At 37.4% G+C, this 13,670-nt stretch overlaps 2 protein-coding genes across 2 annotated transcripts; one reads left to right on the forward strand and one right to left on the reverse strand.

Annotated features, from left to right (window-relative positions):
- Positions 2,881-9,819, forward strand: LOC109722371 (sugar transporter ERD6-like 6). Its single transcript, XM_020250420.1, has 17 exons — positions 2,881-3,347; positions 4,376-4,465; positions 4,567-4,626; positions 4,725-4,790; positions 4,888-4,953; positions 5,059-5,134; positions 5,377-5,441; positions 5,519-5,611; positions 5,762-5,842; positions 5,934-6,018; positions 7,065-7,111; positions 7,209-7,271; positions 7,352-7,411; positions 7,550-7,615; positions 7,719-7,778; positions 9,154-9,268; positions 9,342-9,819. The coding sequence occupies exons 1-17, from the start codon at positions 3,018-3,020 to the stop codon at positions 9,452-9,454; spliced, it is 1,536 nt and encodes a 511-aa protein (XP_020106009.1). The 5' UTR covers positions 2,881-3,017; the 3' UTR covers positions 9,455-9,819.
- On the reverse strand, positions 11,175-12,557 carry LOC109722103 (GATA transcription factor 12-like). The gene is made up of 2 exons (XM_020249987.1): positions 12,090-12,557; positions 11,175-11,515 (listed from the first exon to the last, which is right to left on the reverse strand). Exons 1-2 carry the CDS (start codon positions 12,555-12,557, stop codon positions 11,249-11,251), a joined length of 735 nt encoding a protein of 244 aa, XP_020105576.1. The 3' UTR covers positions 11,175-11,248.

Here is a 13,670-nt window from a genome sequence, read left to right on the forward strand (position 1 = left end):
TTCGTTAAATCAGTGACAAAGTTAAAACTAAAGGGTACGAAAGTGAATGTTCGATAAATCTAGACGGGTATCTAAAATTTATTGTATATAATTTAACGAAATATTAACGAAGGAGCTGACGAAAAGAGAAAAATAAAAGCCACATAATACTAGCTTGATATACTTTAAACCGTAGGATATATACTAAAGTGAGAATGTGTAAAAGCACAGGAGTGATATTTGAAGTTTACCCTAAATTTAATTCAACAGATATCTAAAGGTAAAAATTGAATAATTCAAAATCTCACAAAATAACAAGAGCTTTGGATTGACTCCCATACCATGGCACACCCTTACCCAATAATCTAATTTTAATACCATAGAGATTTATTGAAATTGGATCTCATAAACTAATCCCATTGCTTATTCGTTTCTCTATACATTTGTTTACTCCAAATCTAACAAAATATTTAGCTTAATTATGTTTGGATAAAATTTAAATCTCCATTATTAATTTTTATCTGATGCATTATCATAAGTGTTGGAATATTAACAAAAATCAAAATTTATTAATTAATGCCCCACTAACCAATTGTAGCTACCCACACATTTCTCTATTAATTAGTCTCCCATCTTTTACTAGAAAAAATGTGTGATGTTTATGATTTAGATAAGTATAATAATTAATGTTAACACTTCATAACGTGAACTTAATTAATATCAGGATTACTAATTATTATATATTAATATTTCGTTTGAAGATAAATGTGCATGGCACGTTATGTGGACCACTTGTGAAAGAGAGGTGCGACTAATTCAAAATTTTTTAATCAATTGTTGGATTTGGTGCACCACATCACTTGTAGACCAAATGATTCGCTCTATTTGCGGTGAAAAATTGTAAGAGGTGTTGGTGTGGTGGTGAAATTATTATTCGGAGTTCCGAGTAATTGATTTATTATACCATAATAAGAGATTTTGTAATTTTCATACTTTATGAAAATTATTATGAATTGTCCAATAATAATTAGAATATATTTTCCAATAAATTTTTTTTAAAATTTTTTAGGGTTACTAAGCTAAAAAATTAATATTCAAGTCAACGGTTAACTACCTGAAAGAAAAATAATGCCCGTATCCTTAAATAATTATTTATAAAAGACAATATAAATTTTGATTTTTTTCACTTTCTAACTCTAATTAACCGTTGTTGATTGTGCTAAAAAATAATAAAAATAAAATTAAAGTAATTAAGACAGAGCGGTTAATATGAATACCAGATAACGCAGATTCAATCGCGCCAATAAAAAATAGTTATGAGATGTATTTGTGTCTCACTTCAGATATTTATTATTTTTTAATTAAAATTCTGAATTATCTATTTTTCTGCGTAGTTGTTGGATTATAATTTGAAAGTTAGAGAAATTTTATTAAAATATTCCGCACGTGATTCGAGGGAGATTTTAAAATTGATTCCGACGTGGATCCACGTCGGAATCAAATTTAAAATTGATTCAACTGGTCTCGGTTCACCACGTCAGATTGGTATGACATGAATTCAACTGGTCTCGGTTCACCACGTGAGCTGGACCGGTTCTTTGATTCAAATTAAGTCGTGCTGCAACATTCGTCCACAGTAACTCTCTCTCTCTCTCTCTCTCAATCTTTAATTTAGTTTAGATTTTATAAAAAAATTAATTTTTGAATGAGCGATTAGAGAGGGAGATAAATGGCTAAGATGTTTTACTCTTATTTTACTCTAAAATTTATAAATTTAATTTTTTGAGGTTGTTTTATTTTTTTCCCTCCAAAAGCTATTGGAAAAAAAAAAAGTAATTTAAATACCATACTTTTAACAAATATTCTAGTTTTATAACATTTTTCAAAAAAGCCTAATGGTAGAGTGATATATCAGGTACAACTCTAGCTTTTATCGTGTAGCTTATTTTGAGGTAAATACACCGGAGAATTTATGGTACAAAAAGCCTATAGTTATTGTAAAAATTTTATAGGGTTACTTTTATATAGTTTTTTGTAAATATATCGAATAACAAAATTATATCTCTATAAAATTTAATTTTTCATATTTATTCTTATAAAAGTCTAGCGATATTCATATTTGTCTATTTATTTTGTTACAGTTAAAACATTATTTATTTTTTAATAATAAATAAGTGAAACGATATTTTTTTCGTCACAAATATGTCTCTCCAATAATCTTAACTATTAAAATTATGTAAAAATATTCTTCAAAAAATTTTCAACTGTAATCATCTTTCTTTCTATATTACAAATAATGTAAGAGGAGTAAAATAATTAATTTACTTCATTCAGTAATCAAGATTAAGTATTTTATTTATAATTAACTATATTTTTCTAAGGAATCCTAACTGTAGGAGTATGTTTGAAAATATTAGAACTTCAATATGTTTACATAGAGTTGTATACAATTAACCCGTATACATGTATAAGTGGTGCGGTCCACGTAGGACGTGGTGGACCAGGCTCACTCTCAGCCAGGTCATCACTCTCCGCGGGCCCCGCTACACTGTTCCAACGACCTCTCTCTCTAACTCCCTCTCTCTCTCTCTCTAACCGGTTGAAGGAGAAAAGAAGGGGAAGAAGAAAAGAGGAAGAAGAAAAAGAGAGGAAGAAAAGGAAGGAGAAGAAGGAGAAGAAGGTTTGGGAGCTCTTCTTCACCTCATTCTTGGTTTAGGGCTTGCTTTAGAGCAAACCCTAGAGGTAAGCTCTAACCCTAGTTTTGGATTTCTAAGGTTTGGATGGTTTTTGTTGCTTTTATTGGTTCAAATGGAACCTAATGAGCTTAGAGATGATGGANCTCCCTCTCTCTCTCTCTCTCTCTCTCTCTCTCTCTCTCTCTTCTCTCTCTCGGTTTCTCGTTCTCGCTCCCTACACTCTCGCTTCGTTGTTCCCTCCACCTCCTTTCTCTATCTCTCTCGTCCCTCAGGAGCGAGCTAGGGTTTGATAGAGATCGGAGGAGGAGGAGGAGGAGGAGGAAGACGACGAAGCTGCATACGATGATCACGAGCGGCGGCGGCGGAGGTGGGGACGAGAGCGGCGGGGAGGAGGCGGAGAGGTCGTCGTCGGACCTCCGGCGACCGTTCCTTCACACGGGGAGCTGGTACAAGATGAGCGGCGCGGCGGTGGCGGCGGCGGGGTCGGGGATGGGGTCGGCGCAGTCGAGCCTCATGGGGTCCTCCGCCATGGTGCTCCGCGACTCATCCGTCTCCGTCGTGCTCTGCACCCTCATCGTCGCCCTCGGCCCCATCCAGTTCGGCTTCACCGGGGGCTACTCCTCCCCCACCCAGGACGGCATCATCGCCGATCTCCACCTCTCCCTCTCCGAGGTTCGATCACCATTCCTGATCCCGGATTTTGAATGATTTGGATGTGATTCACGGTCTAATTATGCTGTTTCGGAAGGAATGTAGATGTCGACGAAGAGACAGCACGAGATATTATGAATTAATTATATACATTACTCGAATGATGCAACAATTTAATCAAGTATAATTCAATTACCCGGAAAATAAGGTGATTATGTCAGATATTTTATTTTTTGTATTGTTATGCTGTTTATTTATATTTTTTTAAACCGAATTCTCCCTCTCTAGGGTCCCTTGCCACCATTTCCAACTCCCTGAACAGTTCCTTGTTTTAGATTTTTTTTTTTCGAATTTTTAAAGGAATTGTTTTCCTTTTTTTTTTAGGTCTAATTTTCTCCAGTTATTCACTTGTTTAGATGTTGACAAAGAAAAAGCACAAAAAATTAAGAATAATCTGTCTATATTATTCAAACAATTCAAGTATTTTATTTCATTGGTTATTTGTCTCAATGTTTAAATTTCTTACTGTGACAACGCAAGAAAATGAGATAATTAATTAAAATTGTTTTTAACTATTTTGCTGTGCGTTGATTTTTTTTTTTTTTACTTCTCTTGACATACCGAAAGCACAGGAAATTGATAATTAGCTGGATAACTATTCAAATAGTTCGAGAATTTGTCCAAATTTAGTTTACATCTTACTGTATAATATATACTCTTATTCATGATAGCTTTTGGGTTTTTAGCCCTTCTGAATCAACAAACAGTTGATGTTTTTATTGTCTCTATAACTACTAATAACTATTTCACTCGGACCACAAGAAAAAATAAGGTAATTATATCAGATGTTTTAATTGTTATTTTATATTATGTTTCCATAAAGGGCAAAGCGATCTGATTTTCCAATCTATATCAACGGATTGCTTTTTTGATCATGCTGAACAAACGCGGAATGAGATATTTGTGATCACGCTCTTTTTCTTCCTTTTCTCTAATTGAACTCAAATGTTGGTTATTTGATTGGGTTTGGTTGCGGATTTATGTTTCAGTTTTCGATCTTTGGTTCTCTCTCCAATGTGGGTGCGATGGTTGGGGCCATTGCAAGTGGGCAGATGGCAGAGTATATCGGACGTAAAGGGGTAGAAACTCTCTTGCTATCTCGGCCAATTCTAAATCTAGCCACTGTAAAATAGATTTGATTTTTGATGTGTAATGAATGGAAATGGTACTTGTTTTGCAGTCATTGATGATTGCCTCCATTCCGAATATTATAGGTTGGCTTGCAATATCATTTGCACAAGTGGGTAATTTTTCAAGTTTATATCTTTATTTTTGCTTTCCACTCGTCTGTTTGGATGTCATATTGATTTAGGTACATGGTAAATACAATTTTACCAGGATTCATCATTCTTGTATATGGGGAGGTTGCTGGAAGGATTTGGAGTTGGTATTATCTCCTACACGGTTGGCTAAGATTCCCTTCCCTGTTTAAAAAACCATTTAGAAATTCTTTTTGGCTACTCTTTGATTCTCTTGACCATGCTCTATTATATATATCTAGGTACCTGTATACATAGCAGAGATAGCTCCCCAGAACATGAGAGGAGCCCTCGGCGCTGTAAATCAGGTAGGTTCATTCTTCGCGATAGCAAATCCTTCCTCTTTTTCTTTTGTTCTCTAATAGTGATCATTACAAGTTTTTTTTTTTTTTTTTCCGATCCACTGTTTTCAGCTGTCTATTACAATTGGCGTTTTACTGGCTTACCTACTCGGTATGTTTGTCCCATGGAGACTGCTTGCTGTGATAGGTGAAGTACCTAATTCTTTTGGTATCTTGAGTTGGGATTGGTGATATTTTGGTGATTTATAAGCTGCTTTGACTTTAAAGAAAATTTGCAAGTGGATGCGTACTCTCATTGGGAATGAGACAAAATTAGTTACTTATACAGTCAAGCTTGTTCCTTTTTCATTATCATGCCAAGTAAAAGCGAACTGTTCTCTTGATGCTTGATTAACTGTTCAATGATCTCTGACCTACCATTAATTACAGGCACTTTACCCTGCATAATCCTTGTACCTGGTTTATTCTTTATTCCTGAGTCTCCAAGGTGGCTGGTAAGAGTCATGGTATATTTGCTTGTTGAACAAAAGAGCTGGAACCTACTAAAACCCTTCTTCCCCACTATATCTAGGCAAAGATGGGGTTGATGGAAGATTTTGAGACTTCGTTACAAGTTTTGAGGGGATTTGACACTGACATTTCTCTGGAAATTAATGATATCAAGGTTGGTATTGTCCTTCTTTTCTGAATGTTTATAAATCATTTTCATCACATTAGCTAGCTAGTCACTGGATCACTAGGAGCTTATGTGCCAGGTGATGTGTTCTAACCAAATGTGTCAAACTTACTTATTTGATGGCCTGCTTTTTGGCAGAGAGCAGTAGCATCAGCAAATAAAAGGACAACACTCCATTTGTCGCATCTAAACCAGAAAAGATACCGCACTCCACTTTTGGTAAGTTGATTTCTGTCATTTCTTCAGTTATATTATAACTGGCCAGTAGTTTAGCATGTGAGTATTAATGCCTTGTGCTATAATGTTACAGCTCGGGATCGGCCTGCTTGTGCTGCAGCAGCTAAGTGGAATCAATGGTATCGTATTTTATGCTGGCAACATTTTTAAATCTGCCGGTAAGTTAATCCAGTATTTGGTTTTCTTATTGCTTCACTCTTGCACCGCAGTAAATAACAATTTGTTCAATATATATTAGTTTAGTGCCTTGATTGTATTAATGTTAGTTTTAATATTTTATTTGCCCATTATTCTTGATTTTGTTTTGTTTATTAATGCTTGTTGATTTTCTAATTAAACGCTACTTTTTTAGCAGAACTTCCTCTTTCATCTGCGTATTGTTGCTCATTATGAGGTGTGGTTTTGATAACTCTTAAGATGATAGAGATTATTGTCTTATTAGTCTTCTATGCATCTCTAAGAGTATAAAATATCGATGCAATACCCTCTTGCTAATATCATTAACCATTATATTAGTTACAACAGGGTGTTTACAGAACTCAAGCAACATTGATCCAGTTAACACCTAAATAAAATATTAAAGAAAATTGACTGGTCTAATTATAAGCTGGCTAAATTATGCTACGCTTCCATGTTGTTGTCACAAGTTGATCGTGGTATTTCTCTGCCATGAACTCTCAGTGTCTTTTTTTTTTTTTTTTAGACATGAACTGCCATGAACTCTCAGTGTCTTGATTTTCAATTGCTTCATTTGTGTCCTATACTAGCAGATCATGCCTCGCACTAGCTTATATGCAGTGTAAGTGGTTACAAATGTGTGCAAGTTCGCATACTACTATCTTTAGGAGTTTGTGTGCGCTCACAAACAGGAAACTACTTCTAGCGGTTTTTAGCAATCGGTTTTAATAATCAAATCATCTGATGCGAAGCTGTTAATACTTAAGTTTCCAATAGATATGCTTTTAATTTTCTTTCCCTTCTTTGTAGTTACATTTTGAAATAACTACCGAGGCTGGTGCTTTTATCTTTTGATATCTTATTGCTGGCTTCCATCTTTCCATTTCACATGCCATTTTGCAAATTATTTTCCCATATCATCCTACTCATCCTTCTAGCTTACCTTGTTGCTGTTGGTAACTGAAGCAATATAAGAGTGTAAAAGTTTCTCCAGTTTGATTCTGTTATATTTTCCTACTTTGAACAGGACTAACAGATAGTAACTTAGCCACATGTGGTCTTGGGGCTATTCAGGTAACAATCTTGTTTCTTGACTGGGAACTGGGACATAAAATATCTTTCATCTTGTATTTTGATGTGTCTAATTTACTTATTGAACATATACATTCAGGTTCTCGCCACTGCAGTCACAACCTGGTTTCTTGACAAAGCTGGTCGACGAATTCTCCTTATTGTATGTTGTAGCAGAAACCTTTTCTTCTCTAAGCAGCTTGTATTCAACTATTTGTGAAAGTTTACATTACTTGGTTTCAGATTTCTACTGCGGGAATGACCATCAGTCTGTTTTTTGTTTCTGCTGCATTTTTCCTGGAGGTAGGTATTGTCATAGGCTGCTTAAAATGACATCTCTTAATTCAAGATTATTGGGCGTGACTTACCCTTTGATAATTCATCATCTTCTTGACTTAACTGAATGTTTTCCTTTGCTCTCTTTTATTCTGTTATAACCAGGATATTTTTTCTGAAGATTCTCACATTCATCATGTACTGAGTATCCTCTCATTGGTTGGACTTGTGGTATGTTTTTCATTTGAAATGCTGTTTGCTTGCAGATATTTTCTAAGCTACTTATCTCCTTTGATTATTTGAGCTCTTTCTTTTTATTTCAAAACTTATTCAGGCTAATATAGTTGCATTTTCATTTGGGTTGGGAGCCATTCCATGGATCATAATGTCTGAGGTATGGTACTTAGTCTTGTTACTATTGTATTTAATAACTAGATAGGAACAGATTTGACCTTAAAGAGACAACTTGACGCATGTCATGTGTTTACCTTGTAGAAGCAAGTTCTCTTTTCATGTCCTATGAATGCACCTTTTAAATATGATGTATTTTGGTTATAAATTAATATAAGAATTCCTTTGCATGTTATGCTCGTAAGGAGATACTTTGATACGCCTGTACTGTCTGTATATATATATATATATATATATATATATATATATATATATATATATCTTTTGGCTGTTTGATCTCAGTATATCTATGATATGAACCAATGGATACTTCTTTTGTTTTTCTTGTTTGACATAGCAAAAAATAACAAAAGCAGGTGCTAGACATATTTGTTAGTTCACCTATTGGACACTTTTAGATAAGTGAATTATGATTTTTTGGCAATTCTATTAATGGTTGGTATTGTAGAGGTGGTCAATTTGAAGATAGATGTATATGCTTGAATCATATTTCGGTGGTCCTTTTGGTTGTTAGTTTCCTCTGGTGATCAATATTTTATGGTTCAAATTTAGAGTATATGTTTACTATTGTAGCCTGTTTGGAGGATGCCTCAAAATTAAGGTCGCAGCAGTGAGTTATAGTGAAAATAATTGTGATCTGTGGATGCTGTTACATTTCTGTTCATTATTCTTGTATATGCTTCTCTATGTTTTCGCAAAAAAAAAAGTCTATGTAAATGATATCTCTATTTTCTGTGTGACATAACAAATATTCCTTCTTGGCTATGCTGACATGCATTCTTTTGATATTGATCAACAAGGTGAATTATGATGATTCTTCATTTTGCATATTTTGTATTCGTGTTGTTTTAGATATATTTTTCAACTGATCTTTAGGGTGAATGAATCAGAAGTGTAGCTAGAATAGGAAAAATTATTGAACTTTTAGCTAACAGTTATATTATACCCTTTAATATTAGCCTTGATGAAATTGACGTAACTGGATCTTTGGCTCCTTTTAAGAGATCCCTGTGTTGAATTTTAACCAAAACACATTTTGACCATTTTTATAGATTGTATTGCTATTATTAGACAAGCAGGGCACAAGATCATATTGATTTTCAACCAAACTCATTACTTTGTGTACCTAAGTTGCCGCATACTTTGTTCAGCTTCGCCAATTTGAGAAGCGATTTCTGCTATCAGAAAGAGTGCATTATATCACCAATAAATATTCCTCCCATGCATCAAAAGATAAATATTGCGCCTACTTTAGCTTTCTATGGTAGCAAATTTGTTTCGCTGTCTTTTTCCTTCATCCTTAGACATAATCTCGATGTCAACAGTATTTAGGCTGATCATGTATGATGCCTTTTCAGATACTTCCTGTTAATATCAAGAGCCTTGCTGGTAGCGTCGCAACCCTTGCCAACTGGCTCACATCATTTATAGTTACAATGACCGCAAACTTGTTGCTAAACTGGAGCAATGGAGGTCTCTCTCTCTCCCTCCCTGTAGAAGTTTGTGCGAAGCTTGATCCCATTAAATCTATACCTTTCTTTTGCAGGAACCTTCACCATCTACGCGATCGTTAGCGCCTTCACTCTAGTGTTTGTTATACTTTGGGTGCCCGAAACCAAGGGAAAAACACTTGAGGACATACAGTGGTCTTTCAGATGAGCAGTTTAATTGCCCCATCGACAATCCTCTGCCGAAAATAGCAAATCATTTTCAATTAACTATTCACACCAATTTCATCAAGCAGAAATGATGAGTACACAAAGCATCAGATTTTCGCATTTATGGGGTTTGTCGAGTCACTCCGCGGCATCGAATCACCCCTGAATTTGTTACATTTTTTTTTTTTATTTTTGGGTATTTTAGTCAGCCTGATTTCATTAGCTGGTCAAAGAACAGATTTCATTGTTCTTTTTTCTTCTTTTTTTTTTTTTTTTTGAAAAAGAGAGCTTTTATACGATTAGACAAATAAACATGTAAACCAGACCCCAAATTTAGACATAAATAACAGATTTGTGAGTTTTGTATTCTTGGGAATCTTTGCTGTGTGTTTTGCCTGTTCTGAGCAAGGGGGTCTATTTCTTTGTGCAATGATGTGTAGTAATTGTATAAGAGAATTAAAGAAACAATATTTTACCCTGGTAATATGGCGTTCAAATCCAATCGGAAATTTCTGGTGCCTTTCTTGTTAATTTCGTTACGAGGTATATTTATTTTCGTTTTTGTATACATATGTTAACATGTTTCTCAGATTGTAGCAGTTTTAAAAGTAATATAGAAGTTGAAATTCATGTAGTGGAAACTAGAGATCGATAATGTGTATGACAAATTGGCGACGTGAACACTTTCTTTCATTCATCAAGACGCATTCAATTTCATATAACGATATTCTCATTACAAATCATTTGGTAAGATTGAGTGGGAAATTCCCCCATAAAATTTTCTTCTTTTTTTTTTTCCAACAATTTTGATGGAAGCCATAATCTAAATTTTATATATATATATATATATATATATATATAGAGTAGAGCTCCTGTGCTTTTAAAAGCACAGGAGCTCTTGTGCTTGGGACTTTTTCACCATTGGATCGGCTTCGCCTCGAGATCCGCGCGTAGTTATTGGGTGGAACTAGACGGCAAGGCAAATAAGCGGCGTTACTCTCTCTCTTCTCTCTCTTCTCTCTCTACACGTGAACCCCCTCTCTCTTTTCCCTCTGGCAACCCACCTTCTCTCTCTTTTTCTTTCTCTGACAACCCCCCTCTTTCTCTCCCTCTCTCTCTCTGGTTCCCCCACCAGATCTATTCTTTTCTTTTTTTTCTCCCTCCATCTCTCTTCCTCTTTCCCCTTCTCTACGGTGGTGGTCTCTATCCCCTATCCGACGCTCCGACGACGCCACGACAGTAAGTCGTGCGCACCTCCGCGCCGACGCCTTTCGGGCCGCGGCGCTACAGATTTGATCCCGGACNGTAACAAAATATTCACTTTGAATTTTGAGTGACATTCAAAAGTTTTAATTTTTCTACATGCCCTTACATGATTTTTCGGATAACTACTATTGTTAATTCTTTTAATTTGATTTCATTGTATTTTGTTCTCCTGGAACTTTCGCTTTTATTTTAAAGAAGTTATAAAATAATCTCGTTAAATAGCAGAATATTTTCTTACGTACATTGTATCTTTAAGATTATAAAGGGTCTCATAAAATGTCGAAATAACAATGAAATCAAATTAAAAGTAGGTTAGATAGTAAGATAGTAATAACTAATTAATAGGAGTGTGAACGCATCATACAATATCACTTTAAAGGCATATAATTAAGTGAAAAAGAGAAAAGCCCAGGTATAGCTAGGCTACAACTTAATTCATTAATTGATGAGGGGATTATATCTAATCTAAGTAATTAAACAAGCTCATTAATCAACAACAACATCATCATGCGTTACATCATTTTTCGTTCTAATTATACTGGAAGAGACTAGGCCAGTCCCGGACGTGGAACTGCGGCGCCTGTGCCGCGGCGGCGGCAGCGTTGAGCCGCCACGAGTCGGCCCCATCGTCGCCGTACATCGCGATCGACACCGCGCCCTTTGACGCCGCCGCTGCCGCCCCGTAGCAACCCCATTGCTGCTGCAGCGGCGGCGGCGGTGGCGGCGGCACCGCCGACGATGTCGCGGCGCGCCTCTCTTCCTTCTTGTAGCGGATCCCACACGCGTTACACAGCGACTGCAAAGGATCAAGTGTTTTATGTTTTACATTAGCGACTTTAAAGAAAGGGAAAGTACTGTAAACGAAGTATTATAGTTTGTGAATTACTGCTGTGTATATATACTCGGAGAAATTATCGTTTTAGTTATAATTAATATAATTGGATAGGCTGATAGATGAACTTTTTCATTCTTGTCATTGCTAACTAATTACTTGCCATGCAAACATTCTGTATACAAAAAGCAACTTCAAAACTCTCATTTTTTACCGAATAAGTTATCATTAAATAAATTATTTTGACTCTCACACAGACGAGCACTTGTGACTTTTTCTGGAGGTGTAAAATTGCCAAACCACAATAAAAGATCATATCCAGTGTAAGAAGAGCCCGAAAAACTCCGTTTGGCTCGGGTATAAGCAATAACTGTCTATTGCAGAAATAGGTACAAAGTTTATCCTACAAGTACTAATCTTATCGCTCTCTTTTTCTTTTTTTTTTCTTTAACATACGACTAAAGATGGGTCTGTAAACTTTAGTAACTCTTGGATGAGCGATTGTAGAGATTATAAAATAATACATTTGCGCACGCACCTTGGGCCCCCGTGGGCCGTTCCGCCACAGGGGAGTCGAGGTGGTGTCGCAGTTCGCGCACCTGCGCGGCGCGTCCCCACCGTTCCCTTTCGAAAACCCGCCGCTGCCACCGCCGCCGCCACAGCACTGTTGCTTATTGGGCCGGCCCATTACGTCCCATTGTAAGCTCGACGGGGGCTGGGCCGGGCCGGGCCCACCAAAGCCCGGGCCCGCGCCAGCGTGGCGCGTCGAGGGCGTCCCCAGCGACAGGGTGCAGTCCACGTAGGACGACAATCCCTCTCCCTCGCCACCACTACTAGAACCAGTACTATTACTAGTAGTAGGAGGAGCGTAGGAGGGGAAGAGATTGCTAATGGAGAACGACGACGACGAGGATGACGTGGCGCCTCCTCCACCTCCGCACGTGCCGCCGAGGAGCCCGCACGTGCTCCTCGGGCGCCCGCACTCGTGTAGCATCGATCCTACCATGCACGGGCGTTTTAGAAGAGTGGTGGTTTGCTTTTGTTTTCGAAGGAGTAGGGTGATAATATATGTGTATATATAATGTGGGAGGGGGTGGGTGGTGTGGTGTGGTGTGGGGAATGGAGAAGTCGAGGAGATCGATCGGGATTTGTTTGTTTGTTTGTTTGTTTGTTTGTTTGCTTGCTTGTTTGTTTGTTTTTGCTTAGGCTTGGTACGTAGTAGAGATCGAGAGGTGGGGAATATATGTATTAAACCAACTTTGGGAAATGGAGAAAAATAATAATAATAATAATAACAATTAATGGGTGGAAGTAGTAAGAAGCCGCAGCAATTAACAAATGCGAAAAATAGAAAGATATCCAAGAGACTTGTCACTCCTCACTGGTCGTAGTAATAGTGGTAGTAGTAGTACTACTACTGCTACTACAGCATTGTTGTGTTTGAGTGACAGGTGATGAGTTAGGAGGAGCCAGGAGAGAGAAATTAAGAATGCTCCTTAGGGATGGGTGATGTATAGAAGAGCTCCAACACCTCTTTCTCTCTCTAACCAATACTCTCTCTCTCTCTCTCTCTCTCTCTCTCTAACACACACACACACACACACACACACTATATCTCGTATGAGGAAGGGCACCAAGTTGTTGGGTGGAGCTAAGGGGTGTGGGGGAAATGCACTGGTTCTTATACAACAACGACGTGTGATGAGGAGGGTGTACTACATAATAACACAAGACGAGGAGAGAGAGAGAGAGAGAGATGGGAGAGAGAGAGAGAGGTGGCGCAGGAAACAAAGTGGGTCAGAGGTAGAGAGAAAGGGAGAACAGAGGAAGAAGAGAAGGGGTTGGTCATGGTCATGGTCATATGGGGCGGTCAAAAGAGGCCACGTGACATGAGGAACGGTCTCCCATAATAATCGATCGATCATCTCTCACACACTTCTTATTACTTCCCCGATCACGAGGGGGCGCAGAGAGAGAGAGAGAGAGAGAGAGAGAGAGAGAGAGAGAGTGCATGATCAGTAAAGAGGAGAGAGAGAGAGGAGGGAGAGACACGAGGCGAAACCCGACACGCGAGCCCGAATCCGAACAAAGCCTACCCGGTCCGTAACGTCACAAAATA

The sequence above is a fragment of the Ananas comosus genome, linkage group 16 (genome assembly GCF_001540865.1).
Source record: "Ananas comosus cultivar F153 linkage group 16, ASM154086v1, whole genome shotgun sequence".
Classification (NCBI taxonomy): domain Eukaryota; kingdom Viridiplantae; phylum Streptophyta; class Magnoliopsida; order Poales; family Bromeliaceae; genus Ananas; species Ananas comosus.

Coding starts and splice junctions, on each gene's coding strand:
- LOC109722371 (XM_020250420.1), top strand. CDS start 3,018: ATGATCACGAGCGGCGGCGGCGGAGGTGGGGACGAGAGCGGCGGGGAG. Junction 6,019..7,064: donor CAACATTTTTAAATCTGCCG/GTAAGTTAATCC, acceptor TACTTTGAACAG/GACTAACAGATAGTAACTTA. Junction 7,412..7,549: donor CTGCTGCATTTTTCCTGGAG/GTAGGTATTGTC, acceptor TGTTATAACCAG/GATATTTTTTCTGAAGATTC.
- LOC109722103 (XM_020249987.1), bottom strand. CDS start 12,557: ATGGTAGGATCGATGCTACACGAGTGCGGGCGCCCGAGGAGCACGTGC. Junction 11,516..12,089: donor ACGGCCCACGGGGGCCCAAG/GTGCGTGCGCAA, acceptor GATCCTTTGCAG/TCGCTGTGTAACGCGTGTGG.